We start from the raw sequence: 17,988 nt of genomic DNA on the forward strand, positions 1-17,988 counted from the left end.
CACATGGGCGATGCGGTCAGGCTCCAGATTGCAGGGCGGTGGGGGGGGGGGGCCAGGTGAGGTTCCGGAGAGTTTCAGGGCAGCTCTAAGGGCCTGCAGGACCACCACCCCAGTGAGCGCATGGGTGGGCAGGCCCCGGCGCAGCAGGGAGGGGCTCCGGCAGGCCCGGACCCCCGCCTAGGGAGTTGAGCCCACCTCTGGGCAGAGCTCCCCCACCGCGGGCCGGCTGGGCCTCAGCAGGGCGTGCCCAGGGCCAGGAGCGGCGGTGCCTCTCGGGGCTTGTGGAAGTAGCCGGAGGCGGACAGCTCCGTGTGCAGCTTGGCTCGGGGGCCGCCGGGGGCCGCCTGCCCGCCGCAGCCCTCGCCACAGCAGCAGCAGCAGCAGTCCAGGAAGGCGCGGCCCAGCGGGCGGCTCACGCACAGGAGCAGCAGCGGCGTCACAGCCGCCTTGAAGAAGGTGGAGAACTGCGTAACCAGGCCCAGCAGCTCCAGGGTCTGGCGCGTGAGAGCGGCCGACAGGTAGGCGGCCACAACGTTGCACACGTTCTCGGGGAGGGCGCAGAGGGCGTGCACGGCGGCCAGGCCTGCCACGGTGCTGCTGGGCCGGGCCCCCGGCGGCTCCTGCGGGCCCGGCCGGCTCTCTGGCTCCCTGCCCGGCGGGCCCCGCACCCTCCACGTCACCAGCTGACAGGTGGCCGTGAAGAGCACGGGCAGACAGAAGTAGCAGCCGAAGGACCACCACATGCGGGCGCTCTGGTAGGTCAGGGCCAGCGAGTAGAGGGACTCGGGCAGGTGGGCCGAGGGCTTCATGGCGCACGTGTCCACGGCGCCCGCGGCAGGACTGGGCTCCCGCACCAGCTGCCACAGCAGGAGCTCGGGCGCGGCTAGCGTCATGGAGCCCACCCAGATGACTGCCAGCTTGGCCAGGATGGACGGGCACGGCTCGACGGGCCTGGCCTTGGGCAGGGTGCTGGTGGCCACGTGGAAGCGATCGATGCCCAAGGCGCAGAGGCTGAAGGTGGTGACGCCCAGGGAAGAGACCTACGGGGCACGGGGTGGGGAGAGGGGGTCAGCACCACGTTCCTGGGACTTCAGGAATCGTCCCGAGGATGAATGCGGGGATGCAGGGGTCCTGGGCCTGCCAGGCTGTGGATGCCCGTGTCCCCCACATGCGTGGGGGAGGGGGCGGGTAGCCTTAGGGGACGCAGACACAGGCTCTCTGTCCTGCCTTGCCCTGCCAGAGAGGCCTAGGGTCGGGCCACTCAGGAAAGCAGACCGGCCCACCCGGGCTCAGCCTGCTCACCCAGCGCACAGGACGACCGCCCTGTGAGCAGAGAGGAGGCGAGTGCCAGGGAGACGGGGGCTCCCCGCTCGCACCTCCCCTCCCCGCTGGGGCGTGCTGTGGGGGCCCCGCCCCTCTGCGGGCAGGCCCGAGGAAAACAACACAGCCTCTCCTTTCCTCCCAGAACAGCCCCCCGGAACCCTGCAGCTCACTCCGCCGCTCCAGGGCCTCCAGGGGCCCCTCCGAAAGGGCCCAGCAGCATATCTGTCCCTCACCTCTCACTGACACCCAGCCTGCAGGGAGGGCTCACGGCCACCTGTCCTCCAGGCTGTGGAGGGGGCAGGCGTGCGGGGATCCCAGTTGGGCGGGGCCCGGCTCCCCTCGGCCACAACTCTGCAGACAGGCCTCACAGGGAGCCGCCCTCTCCCTCCCCTGAGACCTTTCCAGTAAAAACCATCACTTGAATCGTTTTAACTCCAAGCACACTGTAGCCTTGGGGGGCACAGACACAGGCTCTCTGTCTTGCCTTGCCCTGCTGGAGAGGCCCAGGGTCGGGCCACCCAGAGAAGCAGACTGGCCCAGCTGTCACACCTGTCATCCTTCGAGAGCTCACTCAGCCACGGTGGCGCGGATCACCCGTCACCCATGAGGGGGCCAGGCAGGTGAAGTGCTCCACCCCAGTCACTCCGCTGGTCTGCCCGCCTCCAAGGCCCCGTGTCTGACCCCCATGGCTCAGCAGGGCTCCGAGCTCCAGGTAACTGACATGCAAAGCTGCGCCCAGCTGGGCGGCTTCCTTCAGGTCTGAGCACCTTAGGGTGGTCGCCCTGGGCTGGGGAGGGCAGAAAAAGGCTGTGCCGCCTGCTGAGCCTCAGCAAGTCCGTCCGAATGAGAACTCATCACTAGTTCATGGGACGTGGTGAGGACCGGGAAGACAGCAGCGTTCAGACGCTCAGGCCAGCCACCCACTCGCTCAGCCCCCAGGAGGAGAGCGGCTCTGGGGGGACACGGCCACTCTAGCCCTCATGGCTCCCCCCGAGTCCCCCGTAAGCGACGCTCAAGGCTGCTGGCTGATTCCGTGCTGCTGCACGGACGGCGGCCTCCCGTGCCCACACAAGTGCCCTCGTTTCGGTGTGTTTAGCCTTGTTTAGATTGCGCTTTCTCCTTCCGGTCTACACACCCATCAGCACCCAGTGAGGAAGGGCCCAGAGGCGAAGGGCCGCCTGGTCTACCCCCGGCTGGGAGACAGGAAACAGGAAAAGGGGTCTGACCTGCCCAGGGACACCCCAGTGCGCCCCAGCCTCAGCTGCAGCCCCAGAACCAGGGCTCCACTTTCAGAGCATGGAGCAGGCAACAAGGGTGACGGCAGGGACGAGGGTCGTGGGGAGCGAGGGCCTCCCCTTCCATGTCTGCACTCCCAGGAGTGGGTGCAGGCCTGACTGGTTCGGGGGGTGGGGCTCTGCAGGGAATTGGAATCTCCCTTCAGGCACCAATTGAGGGGCAGGAAATCGAGGGGCAGAGAGGGGGCACAGGGGAGAGCCATTTCTTGGGTGGAAAGACAGAGGGGTTAAGGCAGGGGAGGGGGCTCTCAGCGTGGAGAGAGGGGGGCCGCCTTGAGGCTGCTGGGGGCGGGAGCCGGGCTGGGGTGCAGGGGCCCTGAGCAACCGGGGGGCGACGCGAGACAGGCGTGGGGGGCCTCACACACCCTCTCCGCCCACGCTGGCAGCTCCCCCGCCCTCATCCCGTGGGCTCTCCTCGGCCACACACTCACCTCCACAAAGGGCACCGCCCGGCAGGACACGGCGCCCAGCAGCCTCTGCTTGGTGATCTCGTGGAAGGTGACGACGGGGAGGCAGAAGAAGAGGACCAGGAAGTCCCAGAGCGCCAGGCTGGCCAGGATGGAGTTCCAGGCGCTCTTCAGGTAGTAGCTGTGCCACACGACGCACATGACCGCCAGGCTGCCCACGATGCCCACGGCGAACAGCACCAGGGCCACCAGCAGGACGGCGTAGGCCCCGTAGGAGCGCTCGGTCACCGGGTACAGCGGGTTCTGCACCTGCAGGCGCCGGCCGGGCGTCCCCGTCACGTTGCCCTGGGGCTCCTGCCCGCTGGCCCCAGTCGCTCTGGCCCAGTCCGGGGAGGGGCTGGCAGCCACCTGGGGCTGGGTGGGCTGCTGGGCGGCGGGGCGGATGGGCCGGGGGTACTCAGCCCACCCCTCGGGCACGTACTGCTGCAACCTCTTGGCGTCCTCCCACTCAGCTCCTCGCCTGGACCGGTCCGGCTGCTCCTGGGCCACAGGCTGGTGCCCACCCTGCTGCAGGCGGACCCCCCCAGGGGCCCTTTCGGGCCCGGCTGCCAGCGCCACGGCAAGGGAGATGCCCAGCGGCCACAGCCACCGCATGGCCGGACGAGCGGCACGGCTGCCCGCACACAGAGGCGAGGCCGGGCCGAGTGCGGGCCCAGCTCGATGGGCAGCTGGCTGCTGGGCCCGCCCCCAGCGGGCGTCTGGCATCGCCAGCCGGCTCCAGTGGTCACCCCCCGTCCCTCCGCCCGCGGCAGCCAGGCAGGACAGGGCAGGGCCCTCTGCTGGACACAGGGCTCTCTGTGCCACCCGCAGGACACGCCTCCCCAGGCCCCAAGGGTGGCAGCACTCAGACCTGTGGGGCCCTCGGGACCGCCCACCCTCAGTCCGGCCGTGCACACGGGGTTGGGGGGACAAGGCTCCCGCCCTGCCTCAGGGGACAGGCAATTGCTGCTGCTGCTAGCCTTGGGCTTCGTGAGCACTCACTGGGCCAGGCTGCTGGATAGAACCATCATACTCTGTGTTTACATTGCTACCGCAGCTCAGCGGCAAAGTAACTTGCCCAACGACACACAGCCGGGATCCAAATTGCAGGTCTATCCAACTCCAGAGCTGAAACTCAGCCCCTGATCACGTAGCAGGAAAGGGATCCTGAAGAGGGGCTACATCCACAGTCTTCTTTCTCAGACGTGGAAACCATGGGAACTGCGGCCAGAGAGGTCAAGTGCCAGGGCCAGGCGCACGCAGGACAGCTGGTCAGTGATGAGGAGATGAGGCGGCAGCCCTCTGCTTCCCCTGCTCTGTGTGTGCGCATCAGCTGCCCCTCAGAGGGGGCGGGCCGCAATCCCCGACCTGGGCAATGCCACTGTGGTGCTGGAGAGGACTCTCGAGAGGCCCCTGGACGCAAGGAGCTCCAACCAGGCCACCCTGAAGGAACTCAGTCCTGGGTCTTCACCAGAAGGACTGATGATGAAGCTGAAACTCCAACACTGGCCACCTGATGCAAAGAGCTGACTCATTTGAAAAGACCCTGATGCTGGGAAAGATTGAAGGTGGGAGGAGAAGGGGGCAACAGAGGATGAGATGGCTGGATGGCATCACCGACTCAATGGACGTGAGTTTGAGTGAACTCCGGGAGTTGGTGATGGACAGGGAGGCCTGGCGTGCTGTGGTCCATGGGGTCACAAAGAGCCGGAGGCAACTGAGTGACTGCACTGAAGAGAGGCAGCCCCCTGCCGGCCACAGCCCTGGCTCTCTGGGGCCGTGGGGACATCAGAGGCCACTAGGTGGAACCAGATGCTCAGAGATGGACATTCGCGGCTGCCTGGCCCGTGACCCTGGCCCAGCCCACCTGCCAGGGCCCAGCCCTCAGACCCGCGGCAGCTGCTGGGGGAGGTGGTCTCAGGAGGCCGTGTAGATTGCGCTGAGGCCATGCGCCTGCTGTCCCACCCCACCCTCCTGGGCCCCTCGTGGGTCGGCCTCCCCAACAAAGACCCCCTCTCCAGCACCACGCCGGAGCAGCGCCCCCACCAGGGCAGGCCACGTGGAAGGCGACCATTTCCCAGCCACTAGGAATCTCTCTCCTTTGTCCCAGAAATCCCCCGTCCTCGTCCCGGGGAGTTCCCCAGGGCTGGCCGCAGGAACGGTCCTGGGGCGAGTCGGGGTGGAGTGGGGCTGGGCCCTCAGGGCAGCTGTGCAGCCTCCTGAGATGGCTGGAATCTGGCGTCTTCTGGAGCGAGTCCGTGGAAGCAGACCGCCCGGGTCGGCCCCCCTGCCGCTTACGAGCTGTGTGGCGCCAGTCAGCACCGAGACTCTGCTTCATCTGTAGTGAGGAATCGGTAACAGACTGAACAGGCTTGTCTGTGTCCATCGCCAGAATGGCGTGCGGCCCCTGAGAAGCGCTAGACGAAGCTGCACGGTTGCCACGGCGACTCACTTCCGACTCCCCACGGCCTCTGGAGGCAGGTGCTCTCACTGTCTTCACGTCACAGGTTTGGGAACTGAGGGACAGAGACGGGGGAGGCAGGCGGGGGGCAAATTCGAGACAAGCCCTCCCCGCTCCCAGCCCCAACAGCTGGCACCGGAGCCGGGCAGTGAGTCTTCTGGACCCCACTCTGCCAGCCCTGCAGGCTCTGGGCTCCTGGACCATGGTGAGGTGCGCTCCCGAAGGTCAGAGGCTCAGGACCCACTCCCGACTCAGAGGCAACCCGGCATCTCTCACCCTCATGGTCCAAAGGCTGGCGGAGCATCTACCCTGCGCCCGAGGTTGCCACAGGTGCTCCAGAAGCAGTGAACCTCCCAGGTACGAGCTCTGCCCACCGAGATCCATATTCAAGGAAGGAGGCAGCCACTGAAAAATCTGAGCCCCAGAGATCATGAGGATACATCATGAGGAAGGACATGGGCAAAGCAGAAGGCGCCGTGCCATCGAGGAATCTCTGCCCTTTGGTTTGCTCCTGGGGAAAGGTCAGTGGTGCCCTGGGGCCTGTGGTCTGCAAGCATGCTGTCCCGGTGGGGCGTGGGCATTGCCACGGTGAGGCCTCCACGGCCATGTGTGAGAGTGCTTCTCAACCCGTGGCCCCTGGACAGCCAGCCTGGGGAGCGGGCCGACACACTGGCTTGAGCAGACGTTCGGGAAGGCCCAGCACCATGCTCCAGCAAGTGCACCAGAGGACACCAGCGCAGCACGAGTGGACGGGCTGCGGGTGGAGTGGGCGCAGGCAGTGCTGGCCCTGAGGGGCTCTCGGGCCTGGGACCCGCCCAGGCCGCCTCTGTCTCCTTCCTCCGTGCCTGGCACTGGGAGACGCTGGGACACACAGCCAGCAAAGGCATAGAACCACCCACCTAGGCCTCCCTGCCCTGGGATCCCAAAGCCCCCTCAATGAAGGAGGGGGGAGAGGAAACCCCTCCTCGACAAGGAGGACTCAGATGGCCGGGGGAAGACTTTCCGCCCCCTGAAGGTGCTCCTTCCTGGGGACTCATGCTGTTACTGCCCAGCGTGGTGCTCGGCCCAGCTCCCCACCCCTCCTACAGCCTGGCCAAGGCAGCTCTGGGATGGTCCAGCCCAGGGGAGGCTCAGGGACGAGGTGCCAGGGCGGCAGCTGGGCACCAGGAGCCGATCTGGCCTGTGAGACGTCACCCTGCCCTCCCGACCCCAGAGTGCTCCCTGGAGCTCCGGCCAGCACCCAGCACCCCGAGCTCGTCACAGACACTGCCCTCTCCCCGTGGAGAAGCCAGGTCCTCTTGCCCAAAGACGGCCCTCCATGCCAGGGTCTCCCAGTAAGCACCGCCCAACAGCAGGATGACGCAGCCGGCTGGCCCGTCAGAACAAACCCCCGCGCTGATGAGACGAGCGCACACTGCAGGAAGGGAGTGACTGCTGCTGCTGCTGCGTCGCTTCAGGCGTGTCCGACTCCGTGCGACCCCACAGACGGCAGCCCACCAGGCTCCCCCGTCCCTGGGATTCTCCAGGCAAGAGCACTGGAGTGGGGTGCCATTGCCTTCTCCACTCTAGGATGGGAGTGACTTGTGTTAGTATTTATTTAACAGACGTTTATGGATGCCTGTTTACTGTGCCTGTTTATTGTGACGGATACAAAAGTGATGCTAGAAGCACCTGTTACTAACAACCGACCGTCATTTGAAGCCTCCATCCTCAGAGAGGTCACTGTCATCCCAGGCCACCCGGTCCAGCTCCAGACAGCTTGGACGTGGAAGCTGCTCCTTTATTAGAAACGTGACTCCAGGAAGACCCACTGGGGGAGACAGAACAGCCAGGCCGTGGTGGGCATGGTCAGCAAGACAAACTCCCCTCGGCAGGAGCAGCAGGGCCCCGGCGACGGGCGGGTGTGTGCGGGGCGGGCGCGCTGGGGCTGGATGCGGAGGCCCACCGGGCGGTCCTGGGTGAGTCAGGAAGGCTTCCTAGAGGCGAGCCTTCACAGGGGTTCCTCCAGGAGCAGACTAAGGGCGAGAGAGGGTGCTGGTTCAGATGGGAGGCGGGCCGCGGTCCAGCAGGCCTGTGGCGTGCGGGGAGACGGGCTGATTCCAGGGAGAGCCGGCCTGCTGGGAGGAGTGGAGGGTCACCCAGCTGGGACAGAGAAGAGGAGAGGGCTGCTGCCAGGATCTCAGGATCAGGCCTGGGGGCCAGGCGGGGCGGGTAAGCTGGAGACGCCCGGGAGCCCGTGGAGGGCGGTCCCCTGCTCTGCCCTGCCCGCCCCTTCCCCCAGTGATCTGTAACTTTCCCTGCAGACAGCTCGGTCAGGCTGTCCCACTGGGGCACTGGAGGCCCCTGGCAGCCCAGGAACTGGTTCTGGAGCTCTGGGGTGAGTGGGGAGGGTCAGGGTGAAATCTCTGCGGACAGCCCAGCCCCTGGCTGTGGGCTGTGACTGTGGCAGGGTCTGGCTGCAGCCCGGGGGGCCGGCAGGAAGCCCCTCTGCTTAGGGGGCAAGTGCAGGAGACGAGGGGGTGCTCCAGACGGCCCAGCCCCTCACCTCTAGCCGCTGGCACGGCCTCGCCTCCCTCTGCGCCTCAGGTGGCGGGTGGGGACAAGCAGCTCACTCACTGCCAGGCGCCCCTGCTGCCGTTTCCTTCCCTACCGTGATGTCCTGGCAGGGCCACCAGCCAGGCTCAGCCCAGAAGAGCGTGGAGGGGAACCGACGGGGAGGCGCGACCCCTCCCCTGTGCAGGGTGGCACCTGTCTGGGCGGCGGCAGGCACAGGCTGGCACTGAGGCGGAGCGACTGGATTCCGTGCAAGGGTCCCTCTGCGCCCAGCCGCTGCTCCGAGTCCCACCCTCACTGTGGACGCTGGGTGGTCCAGGCTGCGTAGACAGGGCCAGGTCCCTTTACCTTCTGACCTTCAGCTCTCCTGGCGGTAAGCCCTGCCTAGAAGGCTTGCCCTGGACATCCAACCACATCCCTGAGCGGCGCCTCCGAGACAAAGAGGGTCCCTCAGAAATGCCCACGTCTCTCCTCCTTCACACTGGCCTCATCCCTGCCCCTCTAAGAGCCGCCCTCAAGTGGCCCCGGACGCTCACGTCCATGCAGTGCAGCCCCTGGGACCCCCAGGTGGAAGGGCCCTGGGCCTCCCATTCAGCCAGTCTGGCGATGGGCTGTGACCCAGAGGTAGGGGGTCCTTGGGACTTGTGTCCAGGAGCCCAGCACCCGGGGACCCCCCAAGTGTGACAGGAGTACTCCGTGCCCACCTGTCACTCCTGGATTGGGGTGAAGAGGCGGGAGTGCTTCACAAGAGGGGGTTAGGGCCCCCAGCCGTGTCACCCCGCATGCGGAGGTGACTAAGGACAGACAGGCAGCCCCCCAGCCACCCTGTCCTGCAGCCCAGCCTCTGCAGGGGCGAGCAGGGCTGGGCAAGCTGCCCGGGACCTTGGGTGCGGCTTCACCCAAGGATGGAGAAGGCGGTTTCTGCCCCAGCCAGACACCCCCCTCCCCCCAGCCAGCTGTCCCAGGTTGTGAGGGTCGGGTCCTGCCCTTCTCTGCTTCCCCACGGGACTCACTCTTTTTCTCTCCTGTCCAAACCAGCAGTCTGAGTCTGTGGGTCTGCAGACTGGCCTGGAACAAGCCCTTGATCTTGGGAGCTGAGGTGGGGGGGTTCCTCTGCTGAAGCTGCAGACGTGAATGCTGACTCAGGGAGGTGGGCGCCTGGCTGACCCAGCCCCCAGCCCCAGTGTGACCGCCGAGGTCCTGATTCGAGTGCCAGGCCCCACCCGGCAGCGCGGGGCTGTGCCGGGCTCAGTCCAGGCCACTGCCCGGGTCAGGACTCGCAGAGGAACACACTGCATGCGGGGCTGAGGAGGGCGAGAGTAGGTCCCCTCTGCGCCCTCCAGGGTGAGCCCACGCCCCCGACGGCTCTCCCCACGCACCCCTCCCCTGTGCCCTCCAGGGTGGGCCCACGCCCCCCGACGTCTCTCCCCACCCACCCCTCCTCTGTGCCCTCCAGGGTGAGCCCACGCCCCCCGACGGCTCTCCCCACGCAGCCCCTCCTCTGTGCCCTCCAGGGTGAGCCCTCATCCCCCGACGGCTCTCCCCACGCAGCCCCTCCTGACGGCCCTCCAGGGTGAGCCCACGCCCCCGACGGCTCTCCCCACGCACCCCTCCTGACGGTCCACCAGGGTGAGCCCACGCCCCCCGACGGCTCTCCCCACGCACCCCTCCCCTGTGCCCTCCAGGGCGAGCCCACGCCCCCCGACGGCTCTCCCCACGCAGCCCCTCCCCTGTGCCCTCCAGGGTGGGCCCACGCCCCCCGACGTCTCTCCCCACCCACCCCTCCTCTGTGCCCTCCAGGGTGAGCCCACGCCCCCCGACGGCTCTCCCCACGCAGCCCCTCCTCTGTGCCCTCCAGGGTGAGCCCTCATCCCCCGACGGCTCTCCCCACGCAGCCCCTCCTGACGGCCCTCCAGGGTGAGCCCACGCCCCCGACGGCTCTCCCCACGCACCCCTCCTGACGGTCCACCAGGGTGAGCCCACGCCCCCCGACGGCTCTCCCCACGCACCCCTCCCCTGTGCCCTCCAGGGCGAGCCCACGTCCCCCGACGGCTCTCCCCACGCAGCCCCTCCCCTGACAGCCCTCCAGGGTGAGCCCACGCCCCCCGACGGCTCTCCCCACGCACCCCTCCTGATGGTCCTCCAGGGTGAGCCCTCATCCCCTGGACGTCTCTCCCCACGCACCCCTCCCCTGACGGTCCTCCAGGGTGAGCCCACGCCCCCCGACGGCTCTCCCCACGCACCCCCTCCTGACGTTCCTCCCAGCCCTCGGGTCCCGGGGCACACTGTCCTTCTCCGGGCCTCCCTCTGGGGCTGCCTGCCCACCACTGCCAGGCTGCCCTCCAAGCTGGGTGGGCCCACGAGGCCAGCGTCTGGCCAGGCTGCCCTGGATGGAGGGCCCTCAGCTACGACCCGTGGCTTTGCTAGGGACCTCTCTGTCCCTTCTCACTGCATATACCCCGAGGGACTTCAGGGCCGAGGCGGGCTCAAATGTCTTTGTTTGCTCTCTTGAGGGCGAGGGAGCTCCCTGGCCCCCTGGACGCCGTCTGCTGGGCCTCTTCTGTCATCTCCACTGGGGGTGGGGGCGGGAGGCAGCGGCAGGCCTGGCAGGGGCGGGGGGGGGCATGGCTCCCCGGGCGGGTGTGCCTGTGTGCATCCATGCTGTCTGTACTCAGCACACGGCCGTGCACGGTTCCCCCGTGGCAGAGCCACAGAGCTCCCACACGCACCCATGTAAAGAGGTTAGTATTTCTCTCGGGAACGGCTAGGGCAGGGGTGTGGCCCAGCAGATGGCTGGCAGGTTACAGGTGTGTTTGGCTGGAAAAGGCAGGCAGCCTGGTGTCCTGACTGGCGGGCTGTGAGTCACGGCAGTTGGGTTCCTGGAGCGGGCTTGCTGGCTGCCATGGAGTCGAGGTCATGCCATCTTATCTCCACCACTCCTCTGCCCAGACGGACCGTGCTCCCCGCCCGTGTCGGCAGTGACGCGCGGTCAGTGGGTCATGCCCTCTGAGTAGCCTTCTGGTGGGGCGTGAGTCCATCGCACCTGGCACGGCGGCCCTCCCGGGTCCGACGGCCCCAAGTGGGAGGGATTTGAGGGACCGGGTGGCTGTCTACACGAAACCTGGCAAAGCCACAAAGGGGTTTTCTCAGTTCCCAAAGCCCCACTGAACCGACCAGCAACATTAAAATGTTTGTGGGTAAACATTCCAGAAAGCAGCTCCAGGCTTTGGGAAGGGCCTCCAGGGAGACCGGCCGGGAGCAACGGTGGCCAGGAATAGGCAGGTGGTACAAGCCCACCCTGGCTTCCAGCACAAGGGACCCTGGGACATGTCCTGCCCCCCAGCCCCAAGTCCCGCAGGCCTGCAGAGTTTGTACTTCCCTGGTCTGGTGGGTGTGGCTTTGTGTCCTTCCAGGAGGCGAGCCCAACAGTCCCAGAGGAACACAGCAAGGCCTGAGCCAGGGTGTCCGCCCAAGGTCACCAGGTGGAGGCTGGCAGCGAGCAAGAGCAGACACAGGGACATCCGCGCCACCACACCTGCCAGAGCTCTGCCCGCCTGGCCATGCAGACAGCTGCAGCCCCCCAGCCCTCCACAAGGGTTCCAGGACCACCCACTCGGCCAGGGGACGGGAAGGAGCTGGCACGGCCACCTCCACCTAGGGCTGCAACTGCCGAGAAGCTCCAAGGTCCCAACAAACCTCCACAAGCTTCCCACAGCTCCCTGTCCCTTCTGCCGGCTTGAGCAGACAGGATTCTGGAGTCTGGGTGGGGGCAGCTGAGCTGGGAGGCCCCGGCCAGCTCCCTGTGGCTGCCAGGCTGCCTGCGGTCCCCCGGACCTGGCTGGGGCCCACCCGGCAGGCACAGCGCCTGGGCTACACGCCAGGAGGAATTTTCCACCTGCCTGGCCCTGCCGTCTGCTCTGCGGTCTAGAGCCAAGCGTGTCTCCTGCAAACACACCTGAAGGGCCGACGCTCACTGAATCCCATGACAGCCGACAGTGTCAGGGGAGCTTTTGGTTCTGGGTCATGAGGGTCCCCAGGTCACCCAGTGAGCCCCACCTTGAACAGACTGAGGCCCAAGAGAGCAATGACACCACCAAGGTCAAGGGAGAGGTGGCGTGGGCCCAGCCTCGGGCCTCAGCCTCAGCGCAGAGTGCTGACTGGGGGCGCGGGCCTCTCCCCACCTCCCCTCCACCCCAGGATGGCTAGGCTGCCCCCCACCCCTCCCCACACACCCTAACCTCCCTTCTTGGCACAGCTCAGTGGGTCTGCCCTCCCCAGATGGATGTGAGGAGCAGCTCTGGGTGTGTGTGTGTGTGCATGCGTGTGCACACGTATCCCTGGCCCTGGTGTGTGTCAGGGTGTGTGTCAGGGTGTGTGTGTGTGTGCATGCATCCGTGTCCCTGGCCTGGTGTGTGTGTGAGGAGCAGCTCTGGGTGTGTGTGTCAGGGTGTGTGTGTGTGCACACATATCCCTGGGCCTGGTGTGTGTGTGTGCATGCGTGTGCACACGTGTCCCTGGCCCTGGTGTGTGTCAGGGTGTGTGTCAGGGTGTGTGTGTGCATGCATCCGTGTCCCTGGCCTGGTGTGTGTGTGTGTGAGGAGCAGCTCTGGGTGTGTGTGTCAGGGTGTGTGTGTGTGCACACATATCCCTGGGCCTGGTGTGTGTGTGTGCATGCGTGTGCACACGTGTCCCTGGCCCTGGTGTGTGTGTGTGTGTGCATGAATCTGCACATGTATCCCTGGCCCTGGTGTGTGTGTGAGGAGCAGCTCTGGGGGTGTGTGTGTCAGTGTGTGTGTGCATGTGCACACGTATCCCTGGCCCTGGTGTGTGTCAGGGTGTGTGTGTCAGGGTGTGTGTGTCAGGGTGTGTGTGTGTGTGCATTCGTCCGTGTCCCTGGCCTGGTGTGTGTGTGTGTGAGGAGCAGCTCTGGGGGGGTGTGTGTGCGCGTGTGTGTCCCTGGCCCCGGCCGCCCAGGCCTAAGGGTGGGGCCAAGGCTGTGCTTGAGACTGAAACCGTGGGTGAGCATGGAGGCCGGAAGCCCCCCCCCCCCCCGGGAGAAACTCAGGCAGGGCGAAGGGACTCGGCGCTCCGCGGTGTGGGGGGCGAACCTGCGGGAAGGCCTCCGCGGGGGAGGGGCATGGCCTTCTCTCCTGCCCCTCCGATCTCCCGCCTTGCTGGGAACCCCAAGACCCCCGGCCTGGCCCTACGCAACCTTCAGGGCGAGGTCAGATGGGTCAGAGGGCAGCTGGGTCCCCGGGCTGGGAGCCAGGCCTCCGTCCCGCCCTCGGTGAGGTACATGGGCTCCTGCAAGCAAACGGCAAAGGGAGGCCGGGGGCTGCGGCGGCCGCGCCTGCACTGGGTGCCCAGGGCGTCGGAGTCACGCTCTCGCTCCACGCCGCCGGCGGCGCAGGGGGAACAGGCCCGCACCCCCTCCTCCGGGGCTCGGAAGTCTCTGCTACCACCTCTTAACCCCATCGAGTTAGGAGGCTGCGCCCCCGAGGTGGCCCAGAAAGGCCAAGTGGCTTGTCTACAGACACACAGCGCACTCGTGACCCCAGAGCCGGAACGCGCTCCGCAGGCCTGCCCCGCCCCAGGCCCGCCGCCCGCGGGGTCGCAGGCCCCGGCCGGCCACCTCCCGGAAGCCCTGCCCGCGGCTGCGCCGTCGGGCGGGGCCGCGCGAGGCCGGCGCAGGAAGTTCCTCCCGGGAGGGCGCGGCGAAGGCCCTGGTCTGGGTCCGCCTCTGCGCCGGGCCCGGCTCCGCCCCCGAAACCTGCGGCGCGGCCGCCACGCGGACTGAGTCACGAGCAGCGTGAGGTCGGGCCTTCCCTGCTGCGCTGCTGTGTGAGGAGCGTGGAATCCAGAGAATTCAGTTTCGGTTCATCTAGCTCTGTGAGCTGGTCAGCCCGGCCGAGCCCTGGGCGGGTGTCTGGCTCCTGGAGTCCGCGTAAACACGCCCCCCGCAGGGCTGCTGAGCAGACTCCGTGGAATGATGTGTGTACCTCTGGCCCGGGGCTTGGCATGTGGCAACTGAGGCTCAGTGTTTGGATGATCGAATATTCCAGAAGAGGACTCTAGCATTAGTAAGCCAGAGTTCAGAAAGACAGGGTAGGGTCCCTGATTCCGTGCACCCTACCACTGACTCTGACAGCCGGGTACTCTCTGCCCTCCTCCAGGGGACGGGGAGCAGAGCTTTCTGTTACCCCGAAACCAGTGCACCTCTTCACACGCTGCTCCTCCAAAACAGTAGCAGACCTGAGCCCCAAGCCCGCAGGGCGTCCCAGGGCTTCCAGCACGGGGTTGGGGGCGCTCTGTGGTTCCCAGCCCCCACTCAGCTGAGGGGGCCTTTTCCGTCCCAGGGAGTTTCTTAAGGTGGGGGAGCAGGGGACAGGGGCTGACAATGTGTATCATAGCAACCGTACCCCCTGGACCTCTCAGAAGATCCAGCCAGGACCTCACCGCATCCAGGAGAGTCATCAGCCCCGCAGGGTGGAGGCGGCAGGGGGTGCTCGGTTAGGCCCCCAGGAGACAGAACTGAGAAGACGGCAGCTGGGACAGGGCAGCTGGGTGGCCGTCGGAGCCTGGAGAGTGCCCACGCCTAGACCTGCAGCAGAGGCAGTGGACCCTCGACCTCAGGCCTGAAGGAGAAAAAGGCTTGAGGAGGGAGAGAAGCGCCTGCCTTTGGGCACCAGGCTGGGCCACCCTCCCAGCAGAGCGGGTCCAGCCCTGTGACGTCACACCCCGGGCAGGGCCCCGGCTGGCGTCGCCAGGGAAGCCGAGGGGCTGGTGGAGATGCTGTAACTGGTAGTGAGGGTGGGTACGGCGCTGCAGGCGTGAGTCACACTGAAAGGGCGTGCACGTCACTGTGCAGAATAGGCGTGTCCCACGAGTGCTTTAAGTGGGGTGCAGGGGAGAGAGGTGGGGAAGGTAAGGGCTGGTGGCCTCTACAGCCGGCAGCGGGTGGGACAGCTCTGAGGTCAGGACTGTGAACTCTGCTCTGTGTCTAAATTGTCCACCTCCTGAGTGAGGCGGATCTCCCCAGTGTTTCAGAAGGAATACCATGCAGACCCCCAAGGACACTTTCTCATCTTTGCCACCGATGGTCGACTCCCAGAAACTAAGTCCCAGGTTCCTCATCTGGAAATACGAGCCTTAACCCCACCTCTGCTGGCTATCACGGGACTCTCGTGAGGATTGTCAGAAAGCACAGGCAAGAGCATCTCACTGCAGGGGCCACAAGGGGGTGAGGCCTGGTCCTGGGGCCCTGACCACGCCCCACCGGCTCCTTCAGTCCTGCGTGTGGCGGGTCCTGCTTATAAACTCCTTGAAGACAAGTACCTAACCTGTGCTTCTGTTTAACAGCCTCTGGGGCAGGTCTTATCCCACAGGAGGAAGGGTAAGCCTTTCTGAGAGGTCCTTGAAGGGTTTAAGCCTCAGGGGCTCTTTCTGGCAACACTTTCTGCCCCTCTGCGCTGTCTCGTATGGTGCTCCTGATGCTGATGTTGGTGACAGCGTAGGGGGGGGAAGATCCTTCCTCTGCCTTCTATGTTCAGCGACTGGCATCTGCAACTCCAACTAGGGAAGGAGAGACAGACTGCAGGAGAAATGACATTCACATTTTATTTGTGTCAATATTTTATTTTCTGCGTGCATGAAGTTCTTTACAAAAGAAGGGAAGGGACTTCCCTGGCAGTCCAGTGGTTGAGATTTCATGATTGCACTGCAGGATTCAAGCCTGGTTGGGAAACTAAGATCCCACACGCCATGAGGTGCAGCCAAAAACTAAAGTAAATTATAACAACAATAAGTTTAAAAAAGAAAAGTGGAGAGGTCAGGGGCCAAGAGCCAGGCCACCAGTGCAGGCCAGCGGGGCTTCTGTGGTGGTCCAGTGGTTAAGACTCGGGGGTGCCTGTGCTATAACTGCAGGGGGCGCAGGTTTGAGCCCTGGTTGGGGAACTAAGATCCCACATGCCACACAGTGCAGCCAAAAAGCCAACGGCTGGGTGATCAGGTCAGGGTGATCACGGTGTCCCTGGCTCGGCCAGGGTGCAGGCCTGGTTCACGGACTGGTCGCAGGCACACAGCCCACAGCACGAAGCCCAGCAGCCCAGCAGCTGCGTGTGGGCAGATGTGAGGATGATCCCAGAACTAGGATCCAGAAAGATGAGCAGCGCTCTCGGGTGGAAGCAACAATCGCAGCCAAAGGTGAACTCCCGTGTCACGCGGCGCATTGACCTGGGTGATGCGGTGCACTGCCCCCCGGACAGTGGTGGACACCGAGGTGTGAGAGGTGAGAGGATGAGTGGGTCCAGATTCTCCTGGAAAAAGAAACGCGGTCGCTGCTCTGCAGGGATTTTTCCACTCCACCCTGGAGGAGGAGGATACATAGAGGCCTCGTGGCTATCTGGTTAGAACCGGTGCGAACCCCGCGTGCCTCACCAGCTGATCGGTCCGAGGCCCGAGGCGCGCGCGGGGTGGCGGGGCAGACAGTGCAGCGGGGGCCCTGGGCCCTCGCTCCCCTCCCGCGACCCCCGTGAAGTTCCCGAGGGTGACAGCCACAGAGAGTCCGTCATTTTCCCCTGGCATTTATGTTGTGAGCTCGAGGTGAGTTTCCTGTGCCAGATCGCTGGAGCAGAGCGCGTTTTAACGGAGGAGCTATGCTGCTGGCTCGTACATGGAAGCATCTGGGCGAATCCGTCCCTTTCCTCGGAGTCAGGGTCGGTGTCCACGGTCCTGCGTCAGCCCGTGCCTTCGGCTCTAGCCCAGCGCGTTGCTGGTTTGGGTTTGCCGTGGTTGTCGGGCCGCTCAATGCCTTTGTGGCGCACCCAGGTTTCTCTGGGTGCAGCCTGAGGCCTTAGTTGACCCGCGGCCCGTGAGACCTTAGTTCCCCACGCAGGGCTAGAACTCGCGTCCCCTGCGTTGCAAGGTGGATCCCTAGCCACTGGACCACCCGGGGACTCCCTGTCCACGGCTTCGGTTGTGCTGCTAGTTCCGGGGGCGCACACAAATGTCAAAGCTTTCCGGTCTGTACAGGGTACGTGTGTGCAGATTACCAGACGTCAAGGAGTCCTCAATAGAACTGTTTAAAAACCCCTGGAGCCAGAGTGTGCAGAGACACAGGCCATACCAAGGAAAGGGCTGCTGTGTGAGCGCAGGCTGCGCTCGTCAATCCAGTCACGCCGGGCACTGAACATCCTCCGGCTCCACAGCGTGTTGGCCTGAAGCAGCAAAGTCACCACCCTCACATTCAGGGCGCTCACGGTCTGGCTGGGAACACCGGCGATTTCAATGCACTGGGGCACCGAGCTCTGTCCAGGTGTGGTCACGGTGTGCTTCCCGGAAGCAGTGTCACTAAGCTGACACGTCCATAGGGTAGGGTAGGAGTTAACCAGGTAATGATGGAAAGATGGGCTTTCCCAGCAGAGGGAATACCATTGAAAAAGTCCAGAGACAGGAGAGGGTCCAACAAGCCACGGCGCAGGGTGTGGCAGCCGGGTAGGGAAGAGGCAGCGTCCAGGCTTGGTCCTGAGGGCGCGGGAGTCAGCCTCTGAGGTCAGAGGCTACAGGACAGAGGGTGGGCGGGAGGGGCTGGGGTGGGCGCGTGGCTGGAGGCCGCAGACCAGGCGGCAGGTGGTGGCGGTGTGCTGGGCAGGACCTGCTGAGTGTAGCAAGCTGCACTGGATGCACGAGGAGGCGACAGTGGGCAAAGCTGCCTACAGCCGGCTTTGACCCAGAGCAGAGCAGCACCGACGCATCTGAAGTGAAGACTGAAGCCAGTCCCGCTTCTGACCAAGAGCAGGCTCCTCGCAGACCAGCACCGGCCGGTGGGTCCGGCCAAGGAGGTGGGGTCCGAGCCCTGGGCAGTGGACCTCAGCTGACACAGGTCTGCACAGGGCCCTTCTCTGGGCTGGTC

At 65.5% G+C, this 17,988-nt stretch overlaps 1 protein-coding gene across 1 annotated transcript; it reads right to left on the reverse strand.

Moving 5' to 3' along the window:
- Positions 1-233: 233 nt before the first annotated feature.
- Positions 234-3,679, reverse strand: GPR37L1 (G protein-coupled receptor 37 like 1). The gene is made up of 2 exons (XM_068985615.1): positions 3,050-3,679; positions 234-1,040 (listed from the first exon to the last, which is right to left on the reverse strand). The coding sequence occupies exons 1-2, from the start codon at positions 3,677-3,679 to the stop codon at positions 234-236; spliced, it is 1,437 nt and encodes a 478-aa protein (XP_068841716.1).
- Between the last annotated feature and the right edge of the window lie 14,309 nt (positions 3,680-17,988).

Source organism: Capricornis sumatraensis, chromosome 14, assembly GCF_032405125.1.
Source record: "Capricornis sumatraensis isolate serow.1 chromosome 14, serow.2, whole genome shotgun sequence".
Taxonomy (NCBI): domain Eukaryota; kingdom Metazoa; phylum Chordata; class Mammalia; order Artiodactyla; family Bovidae; genus Capricornis; species Capricornis sumatraensis.